The 21570-nt window shown below is 42.9% G+C and overlaps 1 protein-coding gene across 1 annotated transcript in view; it reads left to right on the top strand.

The window, feature by feature from the left end:
• The first annotated feature begins 16683 nt into the window (after positions 1-16683).
• LOC100298890 (high mobility group protein 20A) overlaps positions 16684-21570 on the top strand; it is a 31853-nt gene continuing 26966 nt past the window's right edge. Inside the window, exons 1-2 of the mRNA XM_010806309.4 lie at positions 16684-16789; positions 20797-20951. Coding sequence (XP_010804611.1) covers positions 16762-16789; positions 20797-20951 — 183 coding nt within the window. The 5' untranslated portion in view covers positions 16684-16761. The remainder of the gene's footprint in view (positions 16790-20796; positions 20952-21570) is intronic.

Here is a 21570-nt window from a genome sequence, read left to right as displayed (position 1 = left end):
AACTACAGCCAGGTCTCTGCAATCCCAAGGTCATGCTCTCCATCAATTCATTTTAAAATCCAAAGGATGGTGATGAGAACTATGCTGAGTGAAAGCAGCTGTATGATTCCATATATATAATTGTATCAAAATAACAAAATTCTAGAAATAGAGAACTGGTTAGTGGTTGCCAGGAGTTGGGGAAGTGGCTGTGACTATAAAGGTTTAGCAATAGGGATCTTTGTCTTGAACTGCTCTGTATCTTGACCGTGGTAGCCGCACATGGAGCTGCATACATAAAATTACATAGAACTAAACATACATACATGAGTTCATATAAACCCAGGGAAATCTGAATAAGGTGCATGGTTGGTACCAAGGTTAATTGTGATACTGTGTTATATGTTGGCGCGATATTACCATGGGGGAAACTAAATGAAAAGTACAGTGAGTTGCTCTGTATTTTTTCTTACAACTGCATGTGAATCTACAATTGTCTCAAAATTAAAAGTTTGCAAAAAAGGACAATGGTGACCATTAAAGTAGCTGATCAAGGCTCTTGCAATGGACAGGGCTCTTCCCTTTGGCAGGCATATGGCGCGGGGTGGGGGGATTCTCCTCCAGAAACAGGGTGGAGCAGCCTTGAGGGAGGCAAGGCAGGAAAGCACCCTAGTTCTCTACCACCGTCAGTGTGGGGGCTCCAGCCTTCTCAGCCACAAGGTCCCTGGGCCAGAACAGGCTTCCTTTATCTCTTTTCCCCTTTCAATGAAAACAGCTTTCTGTGGACTATTTCTGGTTCTATGAATAATACATGCTTATGTAAAAAGTTCAAACAGTACAGGCAGATATAAAGAGGAAAACAAAGTTCACCTTGAATCTCAATGCACAGGGTTACCCTCATGGGCCCCCGGGTGACTGGTCTTCATGCAGCTCCTCCAGTGCAGATACATGTGACTAATTTACATGAACGGACTACTTTTATGCAGCATATTTTATTATGGAGGCTTGTAATTATATGTTATATACCTGCAGATGTACACACAAGCACACACACACGCAGGGATTTGGGGAGTCATTGAACCCATCGTAATTACATTTGTCTGCTTCTAACTTGTCATGCTCATCAACACCTGGTGAAAATCCCTGCCAGCATCCAGAGGGAACGAGACTCACCCTTTTGAAAGGTTGAAAGGATGGCTCCCATGATTGCGGCGTCCTTTTGTCCTCGCCAGCTGAGAACTGTGGACAATAAACACCCTTGCGTGTGCGTCCTCACATAGCTTTCTACAGATGGATTCCCAGGCACGGAATTGCTGGTTTGAGGTTTAAACTTTTAGTAGACGTTGAGAGGTCACCTTACCAAGATTCTGTGACACCTTACCCTTCTATATCAAAGTATTTATTTCCCATCATCAACCAATGCTGATGCTACAGCATACTATAATTGTTGCCATTATGATGAGTGTAAAGTGATATGTCTTTCTTATTTTAGTTTTCATTTCTCTGCCTATTGGGAAATTTGGCAGAATTTGAATATATACATAACTTAGGATTTGCTCTTTTGTGAATTGTCTGTTCAACTCTTTTTAGTTGGGGCTTTTTTCTTTCTTTTTTTTTTTTGAGGGGGGGCGCTTTTTTCTTTTTTCAGTTTTTAACATGACATCTTTGCCTGTCATGACTATTCAGGCACTTTTTCCAAATCCAGTCTTCATTGCTGGATGAACTGTGAATTTTCCTCCACCTGTGGCATCTTTGTCACATAATAACAAACTTTTATATAATCAAGTATATAAATGTTTCTCACTTTATATTTCTTATTAAATATAGTTTCTGAGTTTTATTCATGGTAAGAAAGTCTCCAAGATTTCTAGACTGTACATGCAGCCTCTTAGATTTTCCTGCAAGAAAAAAATTGGTTTCATTAACAGTTATTAGGTAGTGTTTACTCCCAGTATAGCAAATTGAAAAGTGGCTTGACTGGCAAATGTGACCCTATAAAATACTGAAATAGAAGTTTTATATTATTACAAAAATATTTTCAATCTGAAATATTGCAAGAATGCCAAGTAATATATATAAGGTATGTATTCTCCAAAGCTCAATAGAAAATTTCAGGAAAAGTCAGTTGCATTATATACCGCCTTAGAAAGAAAGATTTCTTGAAAGAAAGATTGAGAAGAAAAATGAGGAAAGAAAGAAAAGGGGGAAAGGTACACACAAAATCCGTGATGATATATGTATATGCGTGTATAAAAGAATATATACGCATATAAAAGGAGAAGGAGGCAGCAGAGGATAAGATGGTTAGATAGCATCACATACTCAATGGACATGAATTTGTGTAAACTCTGGGAGGTAGTGGAGGACAGAGGAGCCTGGTGTCCATGGGATCCCAAAGAGTCAGACACAACTTAGCGAGTGAACAACAACATATATATATATACATATATATATGTATATATATTTGGAGAATAGATACCTTATATATATTTTTGGCATTCTTGCAATATTTCAGATTGAAAATATTTTTGTAATAATATAAAACTTCTATTTTAGTATTTTATAGGGTCACATTTGCCAGTCAAGCCACTTTTCAATTTGCTATACTGGGAGTAAACACTACCTAATAACTGTTAATGAAACCAATTTTTTTCTTGCAGGAAAATCTAAGAGGCTGCATGTACAGTCTAGAAATCTTGGAGACTTTCTTATCATATATGTATCATATATATACATATATGTGTGTGTGTATATATATATACATACACACACACACGCAATGTAATATTACTTAGTCATAAAGAAGAACAAATTTTGCCATTTGCAGCAACATGCATGGAATTAGAGGGTACTATGCTAGGTGAAATAAGTCAGGCAGAGAAAGACAAATACCATATAATTTCACTTATATGTGGAATCTAAAAAATAAACTAGTGAAAATAACAAAAAAGGAGCAGACTCAGATCTAGAGAACAAACTTGTGGCTACTGGTGGGGACTGCAATATAGGGGTAAGAGAGTGAGAGATACTAACTTTCGGGTGTAAGACAGGCTGCAGGGATGTATTGAATAACACAGGCAATAGAGCCAATATTTGGTAACAACTGTAAGTGATGTGCAACCTTTAAAAATTATATTGAATTTTTTTATTTAAAAGAAAACTTGCGATTAAAAAAAAAGCAGTGAAATTACACTGCACATAAGCAGTATAGCCCCACAAGGACTTGAGAGAGCTTCAGGTGATCGTAGTCTTTCAAACAGTAAGAAATTTTGATTGCCCCTTCTGGGAATAAAAGATGTACAGAAGATTCAATCCACAACTATTAAGCAGAAACTGGTGTGATCATAGGATTCATTACTCTAAGATTTTACTACAGTCAAGGAATAAAAATATTAAAAAATAATTGTCATTTTACCCACCATTCAACTTAAGAAATAGAATGTCACCATATCACATAAGCCCTTACGCAGTTGGTAACCATTCTTTTATATCAGTATATATATTAATATAGTGTTTCCCAGGTAGCTATAGTGCTAAAGAACCCACCTCCCAGTGGTGGGAGACATAAGAGACTCGGGTTTGATCCCTGGGTCAGGAAGATCCCCTGGAGGGGGCCATGGCAATTCGCTCCAGTATTCTTGCCTGGAGAATCCCATGGACAGTGGAGCCTGATGGGCTACAGTCCATAGGGTTGCAAAGAGTCAACCCTAAGTTGTGCTGAAACAACTTAGCACACATTTATTAATATATATTCTACAAAGTTTTACTTTTTACAGGACACTGAGGTTTTAAAATTCATCCATTTTGACACATGTGAATGAACTGTAAATAGAGAGTCTGGTGATTTTTTTTTCCTATTTAAACAGTACAGCAATGGACACAAGGATTCATATCTCCTGAGGCACAAAGATAGATTTCTAGAGCAGGGTTTCTCAGCTGCAGAACTATTGACATTTGGGGTACGATAATCTTTGGGAGGAGCTGTCCCTGGCCTCTAACCACTAGAGGCCAGCAGCATCCTCCCACCTACCTGTGACAACCAAAAATGCCTCCAGATGGTGACAAATGTCCCCCTAGACAGCAAAGTCACCCCAGGTTGAGAAGCGCTATTACAGAGTATGTGCCATAGGAATGGAATTGCTAGATCATGGCCATGAACATCTTCAACTTTACAAGATAACCGCCAAATAGTTTTCCTAAATGTTCATGCCAATTAATTTTCCAACCAACGTTCTCCAAAAAATCCAGTTCCTCCTCATCTTTGCCAACACATACTCTTGGCTAAATGTTAGGTTGTTGCTGATCTGGTGAGAGTACAGTGGTGTCTCAGAGCCATTTAATCGTGAATTTCTCTGACAGCAACTCTTGCTGTGTTTCTGGCTACGCATACTTTGTCTCAGTGAACATGCCTTTCCATGTATCGTGCCTATTGTTCTACGAGGTAGTCTTTTTCATATTATTTAAGGGATTATTTATTCTTTCTATATACTAATGTCTTGTTGAGCATATGTTTTACATATATCTTCTTTCAGTTATGAGTTTGTCATTTCATATTAATATACTTTACTTGGGGTGAATAAAAACATTACTTTTAATACAGTCCATTTTTCAATCTTTTCATTTATGATTTGTGCTTTTTGCATTTTAAGAAGTTCTTCCATATCTTGAAGCACTAAAAATATTCTCCCATATTCCCTTCTAAATGTTTTAAAGTTTTACTTTGTCGTTTTAAGAATTAATGCCCTTGGAATTGGGTTTTGTGTGCACTGTGAGCTAGAGATCCTATTTCAATTTCTTCCCTGATAGGAATAGCCAGTTGTCACATCATCACTTATTTAAAACTCCATCCTTCCTCACAGTGAACTGCAGTGCAACCTGTGATTCATATCAAATTTCCATGTATTCATGGTCTGCTCTTTTTATCCCATTTGTCTACCTCTGTGTCAATATCACACTGTCATAATTACTTTAACATTATAGTAAGTATTAATATCTGTCAAAGTTTATCCCGCCTCATTTGAACATCTTTTAAAGGAGCATTTGAGCTATTTTTAGCCCTTTGCACTTCCATATACATCTTGGAATTAGCTTGGCAAATTTTGCAAAGATCCTTATTTGGATTTTGATCAGAACTGCTTGAAACCACACAATTTGGAGAGCTGCGACACTATATCAAGTCCTTATATTGATAAATACCTCTATTTACTTGGGTCTTCCTAAAAATCTTTCTGTATGAAATTATAATTTTCCATGCTAAAGTCTTACATATCTGTCAGTAAATGTATTTCTCATTTTGTTTTGCTACTGTAAATGGTATTTTTCTTAAAATGAAAAATGTTCTTTATATGATAAGTTTATGTGTTCATTAAATAAAGCTGATTATAAATGTGCTGTTCAGATCTTATTTTTTACCTGCTCTTTTTTCCTCTTTGGCTTACAAATTATCAAGAGGTACATTGACAATTCACACTCATTTTGGATAGCTACTATCAAGAAAGCCCAGAAAACAACAGGTGTTGAGAGGATGTAGAGAAACTGGAATTCTTATGCACTGTTGCTGCGAATGTAAAAATGGCACAGCCACATGGGAAATGGTGATTCCTCAAAATGTTAAATACGGAATTACCACGATGGTGGTTTAGTCACTAAGTCATGTCGGACCCTTGCAACCCCACGTACTGGAGCCTGCCAGGCTCCTCTGTCCATGGAATTTCTTCAGGCAAGAATACTGGAATCGGTTGCCATTTCCTTCTCCAGTGGACATTTGGACCCAGGGACTGAATCTGCGTCTCCTGCATTGTAGGCTGATTCTTTACTGCTGAGCCACAGAATTACCACAAGAACCAGAAACTTCACATTTATACACAAAAGAAGTGAAAGTAGGGCCTTGAACAGATATGGGTACACTCATATTCACACCAGCAGTAATTACTATAGCCAAAAGGGGGTTGTTGTTCAGTCACTCAGTTGTGTCTGACTCTTTGCAACCCCATGGACTACAGCATGCCAGGCTTCCTGTTCATCACCATCTCCTGGAACTTACTCAAACTCATGTCGATCGAGTTGGTGATGCCATCCAACCATCCCATCCTCTGTTGTCCCCTTCTCCTCCTGCCCTCAGTCTTTCTCAGCATCAGGGTCTTTGCCCTCAATCTTTCTCAGCATCAGGGTCTTTTCCATTGAGTCGGCTCTTTGCATCCGGTGGTCAAAGTATTGGAGCTTCAGCTTCACCATCAGTCCTTCCAATGAATATTCAGGATTGATTTCCTTTAGGATTAACTGGTTGGATCTCCTTGCAGTCCAAGCTACTCTCAAGAGTCTTCTCCAAAACCACAGTTCAAAAGCATCAATTCTTTGGCACTCAGCTTTCTTTATGGTCCAACTCTCACATCCATACATGACTACTGGAAAAACCATAGCTTTGATAGATGGAACCTTTGTTGGCAAAGTAATGTCTCTGCTTTTCAATATGCTGTCTAGGTTGGTCATAGCTTTTCTTCCAAGGAGCAAGTGTCTTTTAATTTCATGGCTTCATTCACCATCTGCAGTGATTTTGGAGCCCCCTCAAAATAAAGTTTGTCACTGTTCTCATTCTTTCCCCATATATTTGCCATGAAGTAATGGGACCAGATGCCATAACCTTATTTTTTGAATGTTGAGTTTAAGCCAGTTTTTTTCACTCTCCTCTTTCACTTTCATCAAGAGGCTCCTCAGTTCCTCTTCAATTTCTGCCATGAGGGTGGTGTCATCTGCATATCTGATATTTCTCCTGGCAATCTTGATTCCAGCTTGTGCTTCTTCCAGCCCAGCGTTTCTCATGATGTACTCTGAATAGAAGTTAAATAAGCAGAGTGACAATATACAGCCTTTTCATGCTCCTTTCCCAATTTTGAACCAGTCAGTCATTCCATGTTTGGTTCTAACTGTTGCTTCTTGACCAGCATACAGGTTTTTCAGGAGGTGGTAAGGTGGTCTGGTATTCCCATCTCAATTTTCCACAGTTTGTAATGAGCCACTCAGTCAAAGGCTTTAGCCTAGTCAATTAAGCAGAAGTAGATGTTTTTCTGGCATTCTCTTGCTTTTTCTATAACCCAATGGATGTTGGCAATTTGATCTCTGGTTCCTCTGCCTTTTCTAAATCCAGCTTGAACATCTGGAAGTTCATAGTTCATGTACTGTTGAAGCCTAGCTTGGAGAATTTTGAGCATTACTTTGCTACTGTGTGAAATGAGTTCAACTGTGTGGTAGTCTGAACATTCTTTGTCATTGCCCTTCTTTGGGATTGGGATGAAAATGAATCTTTTCCAGTCCTGTGGCCACTGCTGAGTTTTTCAAATTTGCTGGCATATTGAGTGCAGCACTTTCACAGCATCATCTTTTAGAATTTGAAATAGTTCAGCTGAAATTCCATCACCTCCACTAGCTTTGTTCGTAGTGATGCTTCCTAAGGCCCACGTGACTTGCACTCCAGGATGTCTGGCTCTAGGTGAGTGATCACACCATTGTGGTTATCTGGGACATTAAGATCTTTTTTGTACAGTTCTTCTGTGTATTCTTGCCCCCTCTTATTAATATCTTCTGCTTCTGTTAGGTCCATACCATTTCTGTCCTTTATTGTGCCCATCTTTGCATGAACTGTTCCCTTGGGATCTCTAATTTTCTTGAAGAGATCTCTAGTCCTTCCCATTCTATTGTTTTCCTCTATTTCTTTGCATTGTTTACGTAGGAAAGCTTTCTTATCTCTCCCTGCTATTCTTTGGAACTCTGCATTCAGATAGATGTATCTTTCCTTTTCTCCTTTGCCTTTCACTTCTTTCCTTTTCTCAGTTATTTCTAAGGCCTCCTCAGAAAACAATTTTGCCTTTTTGCATTTCATTTTCTTGAGGATGGTTTTGATTGTCACCTCCTGTACAATGTTATGAACCTCCATCCATAGTTCTTCCAGCACTCTGTCAGATCTAATCCCTTGAATCTATTTGTCACTTCCACGGCATAATCATAAGGGATTTGACTTAGGTTATAGCTGAATAGCCTAGTGGTGGTAGCAACCACGTGTTGAGGTCACACCTGAATGGGCAAGTGGTGGCAGCAACCCAAGTATCCATCCACGGACAAATGGATAAATCATATGTGATTAATACACATAGACACACATACCAGGATATTATTCACTCTTAAAAAGGAGGAAAATTTGACACATGTGACAACCTGGATGACATTATGCTCAATGAAATAAGACAATCATGAAAGGAAGAATACTGTGTGATTACATTTATATGTGGTCCCTACAGTAGACTCATTGGAAAAGACGGCTGGGAAAGATTGAAGGAGGCGACAGAGGATGAGTTGGTTGGGTGGCATTACCGATTCAATGAACATGAGTTTGAGCAAACGTCAGGAGATAGTGAGGGACAGGGAAGCCCGGTGTGCTGCAGTCCATGGGGGTGCAAAGAGTCGTACACGACTTAGTGACTGAACAACAACAACAAGCGTAGTCAAATCCATAGACTCAGAAAGTAGAATGGCTCAGGGAGAATGACAAATGGGAAGTTGTTGTTTAATGGGTATAGAGCTTCAGTTTGGGATGATGGAAAAGTTCTGGACATGGATGGTGATGATGGCTGCACAGTGTCAATGTGAATATTCTCAGTACCACTGAACTGTACTCTTAAAATGGTTCAAGTGGTAAACTTTATATTTCACCACAATAAATAAAATTTTAAAAAGAGGTATGGTGAACTGCCCCACTAAGTGGATTTGCCAATTTCCCCTTTAGTTCTCTCCATCTTTGTTTCATATACCATGCATGTAATTCTAGCTTGTGGCCTCCTGCTGCTAAATTCATTATGTGGTAGTAATCTTCTTTATCCTAATGATTGCTTAATTTAAGGTTTATTTTGTTCAATAGTAAAAGCTACCACAGCTTTCTTTTACTTCATACATTTTGTTTCATCCTTTGACTTCCAACCTTCCTGTGTCCTTCTCACACTTCAGGTGCGGCTTGAATACTTGGGTTTTGAATTTTTACAACAATAACACTTCAGCCTAAGCCAATCAGCTTGTTCACCTAAGCAGATCATAAGTGTAGGCCTTTGGAGCTATTTCTACCCATCTGATTTTGTCTTGCTTTTTTCTCCTTCTCCTTTTTCTTCTTTTAGATTACATGAACTTTTTTCTTATTCTATTTTCCTCTCTTTGAAAGGTTTAATTTATTTTCATCTTTTCAGTTATTAACCTGAAAGTTCTACCATATTTATTTTGCAAAGCCTAAATTAATCAAACTCTCAGTTGCCATCTCAAACGACAAGGACTTTAAACTCAATCACTTCCCTTTCAGGTTACATGGTTTTTATCCAGTATTTTAATTATGGCTTCTATTCTTTTAAGCTCAATTAAGTAGCTCACTAATTTTATATACATAATATGTATGATTCAAATTTAAATATTTTGTTTCCCCCTGTTTCCAGTCAATCCCTTAATTTCTTCTTTGACCCACATATCAATTACACATGTGTTGCTTAATTTCCTAATACTTGGGGGATTTTACATACATCTTCTTGTTATTGAATTCTAATTTAATCCTACCATTGGTGAAGATCATAGTCTGTATAGCTTTGCCCCTTTTAAATTTATTGAGATGTATTTTATGGTCTGGCACAGGATCTATCTTGGTGAATTTTCCATTTCTACTTGAAAAGATGCAATAGCTGCTTTCAGTGGGTAGAGAAGTCTGTGAATGTCGATGAGGTCACGTTGGTTGATAAGGCTGTTCAGATCTTATGAACCTACTGATTTTTGTCAATAACCAAGAGAGTGAGTAGTGTCAAAAAGTCTACAACAATAATTGTGAATGTGTCCATTTCTCCTTTCAGTCCTGTCACGTTCATTCATGTGTTTTGAAGCCTTATTATTACAAATGTATATAACTAAGGCTGTCATGTCTGCTTCACGAACTGATCCTTTTATCATTGTGAAACCTCTCTGGTAACAGTCTTGGCTGTAAAGCCTGTTTTTTTCCTGATATTTGTATAGTATTATGAAATTTCTTATCCTTAATATTGAATGGTCTATTTTTCGAAAGACTTACTTTCAGCCCATCTTTCTTCATATTTAAAGAGGATTTCTTGTAAACAGCATATCATTGGGTCTTCCTGTTTATTCCTCTTCCGTGGAGTGGTAAATCCATCCATTTTTAATGTTATTGTTAATATATGTGGGCTAAAGTCTGCCTTCTTGGTATATGCTTTCTGTTTTTCCCACTTATTTATTCATTTTTCCCCCTTTTACCCTTTTTTAATTTTAAATTAAGTACTTTTAGTATCCCATTTTCTATCCTCTAGTAACTTTTCAGTTATATCTTTATTTCTTTTTACTGGCTGACTTAGGATTCATAATATGCATCTTTTATTTATCACAATCTAGTTCAAATAGCACGTATAACTTCCCATGTAATGTGAACCTTATATTTCAGTCTTCTCCCATCCTTTCCTTTGTGCTAATGTCCATTATTTTACTTCGATATTTCTTACAAACTGAAAAAAATGAAAGTCACTTAGTTGTGTCTGACTCTTTGTGATCCCATGGACTGTAGCCTGCCAGGCTCCTCCGTCCATGGCATTCTCCAGGCCATAGAGAATACTGGAGTGGGTACCTGTTTCCTTCTCCAGGGAATCTTCCCAATCCAGGGATCAAACCCAGGTCTCCCGCATTGCAGGTGTGGTGTAATTATATTTGCTCAAAACTGTCAATTATAATTTTTGTAACAGCTTTATCAAAGGAAAATTAGTAAGGATAAGCTGCACATATATAAAGTGCTGATGAACATTGACACGTGTAGACACCTATGTAGCCATCGCCACAAATCAAGATAATGAACATGTTCATCCTTTGAAGGCTTCCTGGAGCCGTTCTATGAGCCCTCCTTCCTGCCTCTATCCCTTCCCCACACCCACCTCTCATTCCTGGTGTTTTCCTGGTCTTCTTTCACTAGGCAGTTATTCTGAGACCCATCCAGATTGTTGCACCAGTTACTAGTTCACTCCTTGTCTTGCTCAGAAGTATTCTGTTGGATGGATACACCACCATTTGCTTGTCCATTCACATGTTAATATTTGGATTGTTTCCAGTTTTCAGCTGTTACACATAAAGCCGCTGAGAATACTTCTGTGTAAGTTTTTGTGTAAATTATGCCCTCATTTCTTTTGGATATGCATCTAAGAGTGTAAAATCCAGGTCAGGTAACAAATGGGGCTTCCCTGGTGGCTCAGTGGTAAAGAACTCGCCTGCCAAAGCAGGAGACATAGGTTTGATCCTTGGGGTCAGGAAGATCCCCTGGAGAAGGAAATGACAACCCACTCCAGTATTCTTGCCTAGGAAATCCCAAGGGCAGAGGAGCTTGGCCGGCTGTAGTCCACAGGGTCACAAGAGTCAGACATGACTGAGCGGCTGAACAACAACAACAGAAATGAATGTATATTTAACAGTTCTAAGAGCTGACAAACTGTTTTCTAAAGTCGTTGTACTATTTTACATTCCCACCAGCAGTATATGAGAGCTCCAGCCAAAACCTGGCATGGTCTGCCTTTTTAATTTTAGAATTCTCATAAGTGTGTAGTGGTAGGGCATTGTACCTTTAATTTTCATTTTTATTTGCATGATTAATACTGTGACATGATTAATGCTTTTCATGTGCTTACTTGCTGTCTGTATGTCTTCTTATAAAATGTCTATTCAAATCTTTTGATATTTTAAAATGGGTTTGTTTTGCTGCAAGAGTTGATACACATTTATTTATATAATCATACAGTTTCTCCTAGTATATCATTTATCTTTTCCCTATTTTATCAATGTCATATGCATTTGGTATTGGGCTTTCCTGGTGGCTCAGTGGTAAAGAATCCGCCTGCCAATGCAGAAGACTCAAGATGCCGGTTTGATCCCTGGGTTGGGAAGATCCCTTGGGGTACAAAATGGCAACCAACTCCAGAATTCTTGCCTGAAAGACTCCATGGACAGAGGAGCTTGCTGGACTACAGTCCATGGGATCTCACAGAGCCAGACACGACTGAGCACACCACGGCTCATGAATTTGGTGTTGTACCTAAGATCCAGGCCCAAGCCCAAATCACAGCAATTTTCTCTGATGTTTTCTCCTGGAATTTTTATAATGTTTATTTTTACATAAGTCTATGGTCTATTTTGAGGTAATTTGCACATGTGGTTCAAAGTATGGATCACAATTCATTTTTATATAGATATCCAATTGTTCTGGCACCATTTGTTGAAAAACCTGTCTTCTCTACAGAATTTTCTTTGCACCTTTGTCAAAAATCAGTTGACCACATAATGTGTGAGTCTATTTCTGGAGTCTATTCTGTTCCATTGACCTATTTGTCTGTCTTTGATGCCAATACCACAGACTTCACACTGAATCTTGAAAATTCAGGTAGTGTAGATCTTCGACCTTTGCTTTCCTTTTGATGTGATATTTTCTCTGACTGCTTTTAAGATTATCTTTTTTTATTAGTGATTTTCAGCAATGTCAGACATGAATTGGTATGTGTGTGGGGTGTGTGTGTGTGTGTGTGTGGTGTGCACGCTTCTTGACGTTTGTTGATACTTTTGGATCTTTGTGTTTGTAATTTTCATCAAATTTAAATTTTAAAAATTTCTTATTGTTATTTCTTTACATATTATTTCCTGCTGTACTTCTTCCAATACTCTAATTATATAGCCATTTGATAGCTCACAAGTCACTGAGGCATTTTGATTTTTTTCAGCTTAGACTTCTACATTCTATCATGTGTGTCCAGAGAACTCCCTCTCCTATTTGTCACTTCCTTGTCACTTTGAGTGGCATCAACCTGCTTGATCCACCAATTGAGGTTTTTATTCTTGTGATTATACTTCTTGTTTCAAGTTGCTTTAGTTGGTTCTTTTTCAAATGTTCCTGACCACTTTGTTTGATGTTTGTTCTTTGAACTCTTTTTATTTTGTTTTTATTTCTTTTAAATTTTTATGTTTATACTTGATTAATTTTAGTCTGTGATTTAATTGTCCACTCTCAGAAATACTTGAGGATCCTAACTTAATGTTAACTGCAGACTCTCTAAGATCATGGCATCTGGTCCCATCACTTCATGGCAAATAGATGGGGAAACAATGGAAACAGCGAGAGACTTTATTTTCCTCGGTTCCAAAATCGCTGCAGATGATGACTGCAGCTATGAAATTAAAAGATGCTTGCTCCTTGGAAGAAAAGCTATGACCAACCTAGAGACCATATTAAAAAGCAGAGACATTACTTTGCCAACAAAGGTCCATCTAGTCAAAGCTATGGTTTTTCCAGTAGTCATGCACGGATGTGAGAGTTGGACCATAAAGCAAGCTGAGTGCCAAAGAATCGATGCTTTCCAACTACGGTGTCGGAGAAGACACTTGAGAGCCCTTTGGACTGCAAGGAGATCAAACCAGTCAATCCTAAAGGAAATCAGTCCTGAATATTCATTGGAAGGACCAATGGTGAAGCTGAAGCTCCACTACTTTGGCCACCTGATGAGAACTGACTCATTGGGAAAGACCCTGCTGCTGGGAAAGATTGAAGGCAGGAGGAGAAGAGGATAACAGAGAACAAGATGGTTGGATGGCATCAGTGACTCAGTGGACATGAATTTGAGCAAGCTCTGGGAGACTGATAGATAGGGAAGCCTGGCATGCAGCAATCCATGGGGTCGCAAAGAGACAGACATGACTGAGCTGAACTGAACTGCAGACTCTCACTTATACTGCATTATTTTTTTGTGTCTGGTAATTTTTATTATGAGCTCATATATGGTATATGGTGAAGGGCCCGGACTGGAGATGCCTTTTCTCCAGAAAGCATTTGTATCTGCTTGTTTTGTGCTCCAGGGGGTGATGTGTGCTGTGCTAAGTCACTCAGTGGTGTCCGACTCTGCGACCCCACGGACTGTAGCCTTCCAGGCTCATCTGTCCATGGGGTTCTCCAAGCAAGAATACTGGAGTGGGTTGCCATGCCCTCCTTCAGGGGTCATCCCCACCCAGGGATCAAACCTGCATGTCTTACATCTCTTGCATTGTCAGGCGAGTTCTTACCACTAGCGCCACCAAGGGGCAATACTAACTCACAAGTATTTTAATTTAGTTTGATGGGTGTTTACCTTGGGGGCAGGGCAAGTTTGAAACTCAGACACACATGGGAGCTGTCCTCCAGCTTCAAATATCAGGAGAGACTATCATTTGTATCATTTGTGGTTTTTCCTCCCAGACGCAGCAGATATGAGCAGATTTTTTTCATTGGTCCACCGTACCAGCATGAGTCCCTAAAACTTGAAGTTCATGTTGTAGGTGGTTGGACCCAGTGGAGCTCAGACGTCTGTGTTAATAACCACTCTATCCTGGGCTGATTATTCTTTTTTTGTGTGGGAGATGTGGTTCTTGGGTATTTCTCTGTGGGTTCAGCAGAGCCTTTTGTTATAAATAATCCTCCATCTCAGTACTTTCATCTGGGAGGGTGTTCCAGTTGAGCTGTCTAGCTGAGCATGCTATTGGGATCCTAATGTCTTGTATTATTTTTATTGTCACTTTATTAATTTAGGTCTATAATCCATCTCGGAGAAGGCAATGGCACCCCACTCCAGTACTCTTGCCTGGAAAATCCCATGGATGGAGGAGCCTGGTAGGCTGCAGTCCATGGGGTCGCTAAGAGTCGGACACGACTGAGTGACTTCACTTTCACTTTTCACTTTCATGCATTGGAGAAGGAAATGGCAACCCACTCCAGTGTTCTTGCCTGGAGAATCCCAGGGACGGCGGAGCCTGGTGGGCTGCCGTCTATGGGGTCGCACAGAGTCGGACACGACTGAAGCGACTTAGCAGCAGCAGCAGCAGCATAATCCATCTAGAATTTACTTTTGTATTTGAAATTAGATTGAAGTCCATCCTTTTTTCTTCTCAGATAGCTAGCCAATTAATAGTATTGATTAATAATTGTATTTTTCTGAATTAATTATGTTTGTCATAAATTAACCTAACATGTATTCTGGGATTTCATTTTGGTTCTGTCTTCTGTTCCACTCACATATTTAAACCATTCCTTTATCAACACTTTACTGATTAGATTCCAGAAGCTTTATGTAGTCTAATGTATGAAAATATAAATCTCATTTGAATGTTCTTCTGTTTCATAGTTTTCTTAGCTAATCACAAGGATTTAAGAGAATATTCTTAACTCAGTTTTGCAAGGAGGGGAATCTCATCCTGCATTTACTGCATTTAATTAGATTGAATTGAGAAGATGCGTGGGGAGGTGGAAGGACCATCACTTGGGGAAGCCACGTTCCCTGTCCAGGACTAAGCTTCCTCCACTGGTGAAAGAAGGACTGGCACTCTAGATTCCTGGACTCCTGTCCTGCTCTGGAGTCCCAGCCCAGGTTGACTCAGCCCTGGGGCTTCCCTGTGGACATGGACAACACCAGCTAAGAGTAGCTATTTATGTCATTAGCTAGGAAATATACACCAGACTTAGTACTCAGCGAGTCTATATACTCCTCACAGCATCTCATTTAATCCTCAAACATCCCTGTGATGCTATTGATACTATCTTTATTCTCCATAGGAAGAAACTGAGGAACAGAGAGCTTTAGTGGCTTATTTGTTGAAGCCACTGGTTGATTAAAAATAAAAATAAGGGAATGGAGTGGGGAGCTGTGCAGAGTATGAAAAGACCAAATTATGTTTTTACACAGTTATTGCTCATTACCCTTGATACATGCAGAGGAAGGACCTCAGAAACAACTAACACATTCAGTGAGTGCCTCTGATGTACTTTAGGAATATTAACTCATTGATCCCTACAACCATCCTATATAATGGGCACTATTTATTATCCCCATGTCTCAGATGAAGAGAGCGAGGCCCAGAGAGGTGAAGTAACCAGCCCAAGATCACCCAGCCAGAGGTAGGCTGGTGGACACACATCCTCCGACTCCAGGGATCGTGCATTCATATAGGCAACCTCAAAATTACACACAGAGAGTGTGTTGAACTCATGACTGCCTTTAGGTCACCTGCCACAAGCTGGATGGAGACATGTGAATGTGGAAGTGTTGCCACTGAAGGGGTGGAGCAGCTCGTGGCCATCTCTAAATGTTTAGAATTATCTGTGAAAATGTATTTTGATTTTTTTTTTTTAACGTAAAGGAGGCACTCCAGTGGATTAACAGGTTGTTGGCTTTGAGGGGCAGGATTCAGGGAGAGGGGGCTGGCTGCTTTGAGTTTTCTAATTACGCCACAGTGCTAATACAGTATGTATTCCTGTGTGACTTGAAAATACTCAGAGACGTATAAATAGGGGCACTTATGTAACTGAGGGGGCGGGTGGAGGGACCCGCAGCAACCAAGGTGGGGGTTCGGTAGCGGGGCGGGGCTGCCCACTTCTCCGCCCCGCCCACTCCCCGCCCCTTCCACTCTGGCCCCGCCCAGTCCCCGGCTACTCTGAAACGCCGGAGCCCGGAGCACCCTGCGCAGCTGTAACTCTTGCCCTACGCGCCCGCCCACGTCCAGGCGGCGCGACGCGGTCCAGGGTGGACAAAGCCCGCACCCCGGGCACTCGCAGCGGCTCAGCGAGTGACGCCTCCAGAGGGCCCGCCTACGGCGCACGGGGCGGGGCGGAAACGGAGCCCAGGGCGCGGGGCGGAGCGGCAGGCGCTGGGCGGGCGTACCTGGTGGGCCGAGGCCAGGCGGCGGCCCGGGCGGGCGGGCGACATGCAGCGGGACAGCGGCCAGGCTGCGGGTCAGTGGCTGGACTTGCGGCCCCTCCCCTCGGTCGCGCGAGCCCCGCTCCTTGGGAGTTTGGGGGGTCTTCCCCGGGACGGGGTGGGCGCGTCCCGGTGCAACCCGGCCCCGCGGCGCGGGTGTGGATGCCCGGGGTGGTGCCCAGGGCCTGGCACGTGACTCGGGCCTGCGTCCGGCCGGTCCGCTCCCCGCGCGTCCCTAAGCTCAGGTGCCCATCTGTCAGCCCCCTGCTGCCGCCCCCGTCGGCCCTGCGCCGATGACCTCCTCCCCTCACCAGCGCGGCCCCAGAGCCGGTCCGGCGCTGTCTGCGCCCGCCGGTGCTGATGGAGGGGTGACCCCTGCTCCGGTGACAGCCTGAGATCCCGGGCCCCTGCGCTGGGGCCGGACGCGCGCGCACGTCAGCCGGCGACTCTGCTCATAAGAGCTGTTGCGTTGTGCGGCGTTCGGGCAGCTCTTGGCTCAGCGAATCTGTTCTCACCTGTCCCGCGTAAAGACCTGGCGACCTGGGGGCGGGGACTGTGCTCCACAGTGAAAAATAGAGGACATTCGGTGACTCGAACGCGGCCCCGCGGGTCCTTACGTAACCAGGATTCGAGCCCAGGTGGTGGGTGTCAAAGCTTTGGCGTCTACAGCGCAAATGTTGACACTGATGCTGGAAAGATCCAGGTCTCAGTCCAGAACCTTCCTTTATGCAGAAAAAGCCCTTTCCTGCCCTTCATGATAAGCCCTATGATTTTGCTCCTGGCTAATGTGTTTCTGTCACCTGCGGGCAGGTGGCATTTGAACTTAAAGTTGAACTTGCAGACTGGATTATCATGTTCCAATAAGGACTTTGAGGAGGCTTAGGCTACCAGCAGTTCTTAACGATAGCCTGCTTCCTGGGTGCCAGGCACTATAATAACCAGTGCCTCTTAGTAGCCCAGTCCTGCAACTGAGAAAACTTGAGGAACAAGAGACCATGTGGTTAATAGGTGGCTGAGCTGAGCCTGGGATCAAAAGTTCTAGCTGAGGTATAGGTGTGACCACTGTACTGTCCAGCCAGTGAGGAGGCCAAGGCCCCAGGACAAGCACCACTTGTCTCTGGATTGGAGATCTTGAGCAGGTCACAGAACATTCTAGAGCCTCAGTATTAGGCAAAGCAATCACCATTGCAACCCCTTTGCCCACTTAGGAGCTGGGACTTAATATGGACCTAGAGCTCCCTGAAGTCTGCATTGTCAGCCACTGCTGTTTCTGCAGCTGCTGCCTGTGGCCTGGCAACCCAAGGTTGGGGTGGGGGGCGTCCTATCTGCCCTGCCCTGCTCTGGGCACTTGGGAGAGTCACTGACCTGAACTTCTTTCCCTACCTGTGGGTGTTGCCATGGCAACTAGAGTCATGCTGAAGATTAAATAGGATAACATGAACAAAGGGTCTGATTATCACCCATTTTTATCACCACCTTTTGGAGTCAGTTATATCATTTGGATGGGTGTGAGACTAGTTGAGACATTAGGGCCCAGCTTCCTGGAGCTTTGAATACCAGGCTAAGGGGTCTGGACTTCATGCCAAAGTCAGGGGGAGCCATAAAGAGATGTGAGCAGAGAGGGAGGTGGTGGGATTCTCACCTGTGGGTCCAACGGCAGGGATCCTCGAGAGGAAGTTGAGTCCTTCACTGCTGATGGGTGTAAAATGGATCCAGCCCTGTGGAGGGGTATGTGACATCCAGAGTCTATCTGAATTAGAAACACATATGCCCTTTGACCCAGCAACCCAGTTTTCTAGAGAGCCCACTGCATGCATGAAATGCTATGTGTGCAAGGCCAGGAGGAACATGCATTTCTTACTGGGTCTGCTAACTGCTCTAAGACCCCTCCTCACAGCAGAATTCCAGGCCCCCTTCACCAGAAAATGCAGCAGCTCTAAATGGGCTGGTGCGGAAAGTACTCAAAGACATACTCAACAAAAGAAGTAAAGTTCAGTGTGCCCTCTCGCCATTATGCAGGGTACAGAAGTGTTTGTAAATGCACAGACTAACTCTGGAAGGGCCCATGAAGAGCCCCCTAATGTGGCCTCCAGGGAGGGGACTGGGTGCTGAAGGACCGGGTGCTGAAGGACCAGTGAGGGGTGCTGTCTGCCTTTTACCATAACCCATGGGAGTGCCCCCCTAGTTCTGAGTCATACCCACAAGTTATGATTCAAAACAAAAATACCATTAAAAAAACAAAAATAGTCCTAGTGATGGATTGCAAGACTGGATCAGGCTTGGCCATGTGGATACAAGCCAAGGAAAGTTCCAGAATGCTGGGTTTTGTCATCACTCTTGGCTGTATTTCCCCTTCCCAGGAAGCTGAGAGGGAAGTCAGTGGATACCTTCTTGTCTTTCCTCAACCCCAGACAAGTCAGCATCCAGAACTGTCTGGCAGGATCTGTTTCCTGCATTGTGGTTGTTAAGTAATACTTACCAGGACAGAGGATGAGATGGTTGGATGGCATCACCGAATCAGTGGACATGAGTTTGAGTAAACTCCAAGAGTTGGTGATAGATAGGAAGGCCTGGCATGCTGCAGTCCATTGGGTCGCAAAGAGTCAGACACAACTGAGCGACTGAACTGAACTGAACTGAACCAGGATACCACTTCAGAATGGTAACTTGAAAGTTGTTACCTTCCCCTCCCCATGAGGAAGCACATGGGGTGCAGGTTGAAGGCAGAGGACAGACCTCGGACTGGTAGCCAGGAGGCTTGGGTTCAGTCACACCTGCCTTTCCCACCTGTGTGATTCTAGGCATCCTTCTGGAATCAATCTGCTTCCGGGTACTTCATCTACAGTCACAGCGATAGTTAAGTGTGTGTGGGGGGAGGGGGGATTGTGCATACATCTAACAGATTTGAGCTATTTGTTGTTCAGTTGTTCAGTCTTGTCTGACTCTTTGCGATCCCATGGACTGCAGCACACCAGGCTTCCCTCTCCTTCACCATCTCCCGGAGCTTGCTCAAACTCATGTTCATTGAGTCGGTGATGCCATCCAACCATCTCGTCCTCTGGCGTCCCCTTGTCCTCCTGCCTTCAATCTCTCCCAGCATCAGGGTCTTTTCTAGTGAGTCGGCTCTTCTCATCAGGTGGCCAAAATATTGGAGTTGCAGCCTCAGATCTGAGCTATCAAGTGTCCCATTCCCACCTCCCTCCCATCTGTAAAATGGGATCATAATTACCATTCTGCCTCATTCACAGGAGGTCAGGAGTTTATTTGACTGCAGACAATATCCTCAACATTCTCAGAGGATAGATTTCTGTAAATGCACCAATTTAAAATGTCAGGAAAATAAGTGACATTACTGAGAGCCTACCAAGGACCATGTGGTGCTCTGAGGACTCTGTGTGTTTGGGTTTAACCCCCTACCCTCACAATGTAAACTCCAGGGGGACTGTTTGTCAGTTCTACATGGTTGTCTGCCACACCCAGCATGCACTTGGCATCCTGTAAGTACCTGTGGTGTGAATAGACCTTTCAACAACTCTTGTCAAGTTGGTCTGAAGTTTGCCCTGACTTTGTGAAGAGGAACCCATGGTTCCACAGAGGATTGTGTTGCTGATGGTGTGAAGCTAACTCAAGGGACTTGGGGGCTGAGCCAAGAGAAATGACCGTCAACTCAGGTTGTAGGCATTTGCCATGGATGGAGGAGCCTGGTAGGCTGCAGTCCATGGGGTCGCTAAGAGTCGGATACGACTGAGCGACTTCACTTTCACTTTTCACTTTCATGCATTGGAGGAGGAAATGGCAACCCACTCCAGTGTTCTTGCCTGGAGAATCCCAGGGACGGGGCAGCCTGGTGGGCTGCAGTCTATGGGGTCCCACAGAGTCGGACACGACTGAAGCGACTTAGCAGCAGCAGCAGCAGCAGTGGGCATTTCAAACACAAATGTTCACATCACAGAGTCCCTGTGCTGGACAGACTCTAGGCGGGATGGTGATTTCAGTATCTCAGACCTTATGTGGCTGTTTTTTGCTGTTTTAATGCCCACAGAATTCCTTTTCCCACCTCCAAATGGGACGGGCAGCCTACTACCCGGGAGCTCTGTGATCCAAACCTACTGCCGGGACCTGGCATCTCTGCCCACGCAGCACGTTAGGCTGACTGACCCGGGGGACCCAAAGGAGCAGGACTTAGAGGAACCAAAGGCAAGTGCAGTCCAGGCCAGGCTTGGAGGGCCTCGCATGCTGCAATGTCATGGCGTCATAACACGAGTGATAACACCTGCGTCTTAAACATGTTCTGTGCTCCAGGTTCTGGGCTGGCACTCCTGGGCATTATTTTTTCAAACCTTCATGACACTGCGAAGCACAGAGAAGTCAAGGAACTTGCTCAAGGTCACACAATAATTGGCAGAGCAGGATTTGATCTTAAAGAGTTTGGCTCCTGAGCCTGACTACTCCAGGAAACTTGGGGTTTGGGTGAAAGTTCTGGGGTGAGGTGAGCAGTTCTTAGCTGGGGGATGACCTAGTCCGTTTTCTGTGTGGGAAAGGGAGTTGGTGAGGGCTGGCATGGAGGGCACCGTGGTAGTTGAGTGGTGGCTAAGTGGGAAGAAGGTGGTCTTGGAAGGCAGACAGATGGGTATTGGAAGTGCGGCTCTGCCATCTTCTAGGTGTGACACTTTGCACAAGGTGTGTTAATCTTCAAGACTCAGTTACTTCTTGGTGAAACAGGGATAACATTATTTGTGTGTACTCTCAGTCATGTCTGACTCTTTGCAACCCATGGACTGTAACCTGCCCCTCTGTCCATGGGATTCTCCAGGCA

Source organism: Bos taurus, chromosome 6 (assembly GCF_002263795.3).
Source record: "Bos taurus isolate L1 Dominette 01449 registration number 42190680 breed Hereford chromosome 6, ARS-UCD2.0, whole genome shotgun sequence".
Taxonomy (NCBI): domain Eukaryota; kingdom Metazoa; phylum Chordata; class Mammalia; order Artiodactyla; family Bovidae; genus Bos; species Bos taurus.
Note: the sequence above shows the minus strand (reverse complement) of the source record. Positions and strands in the feature narration are given on the sequence as shown.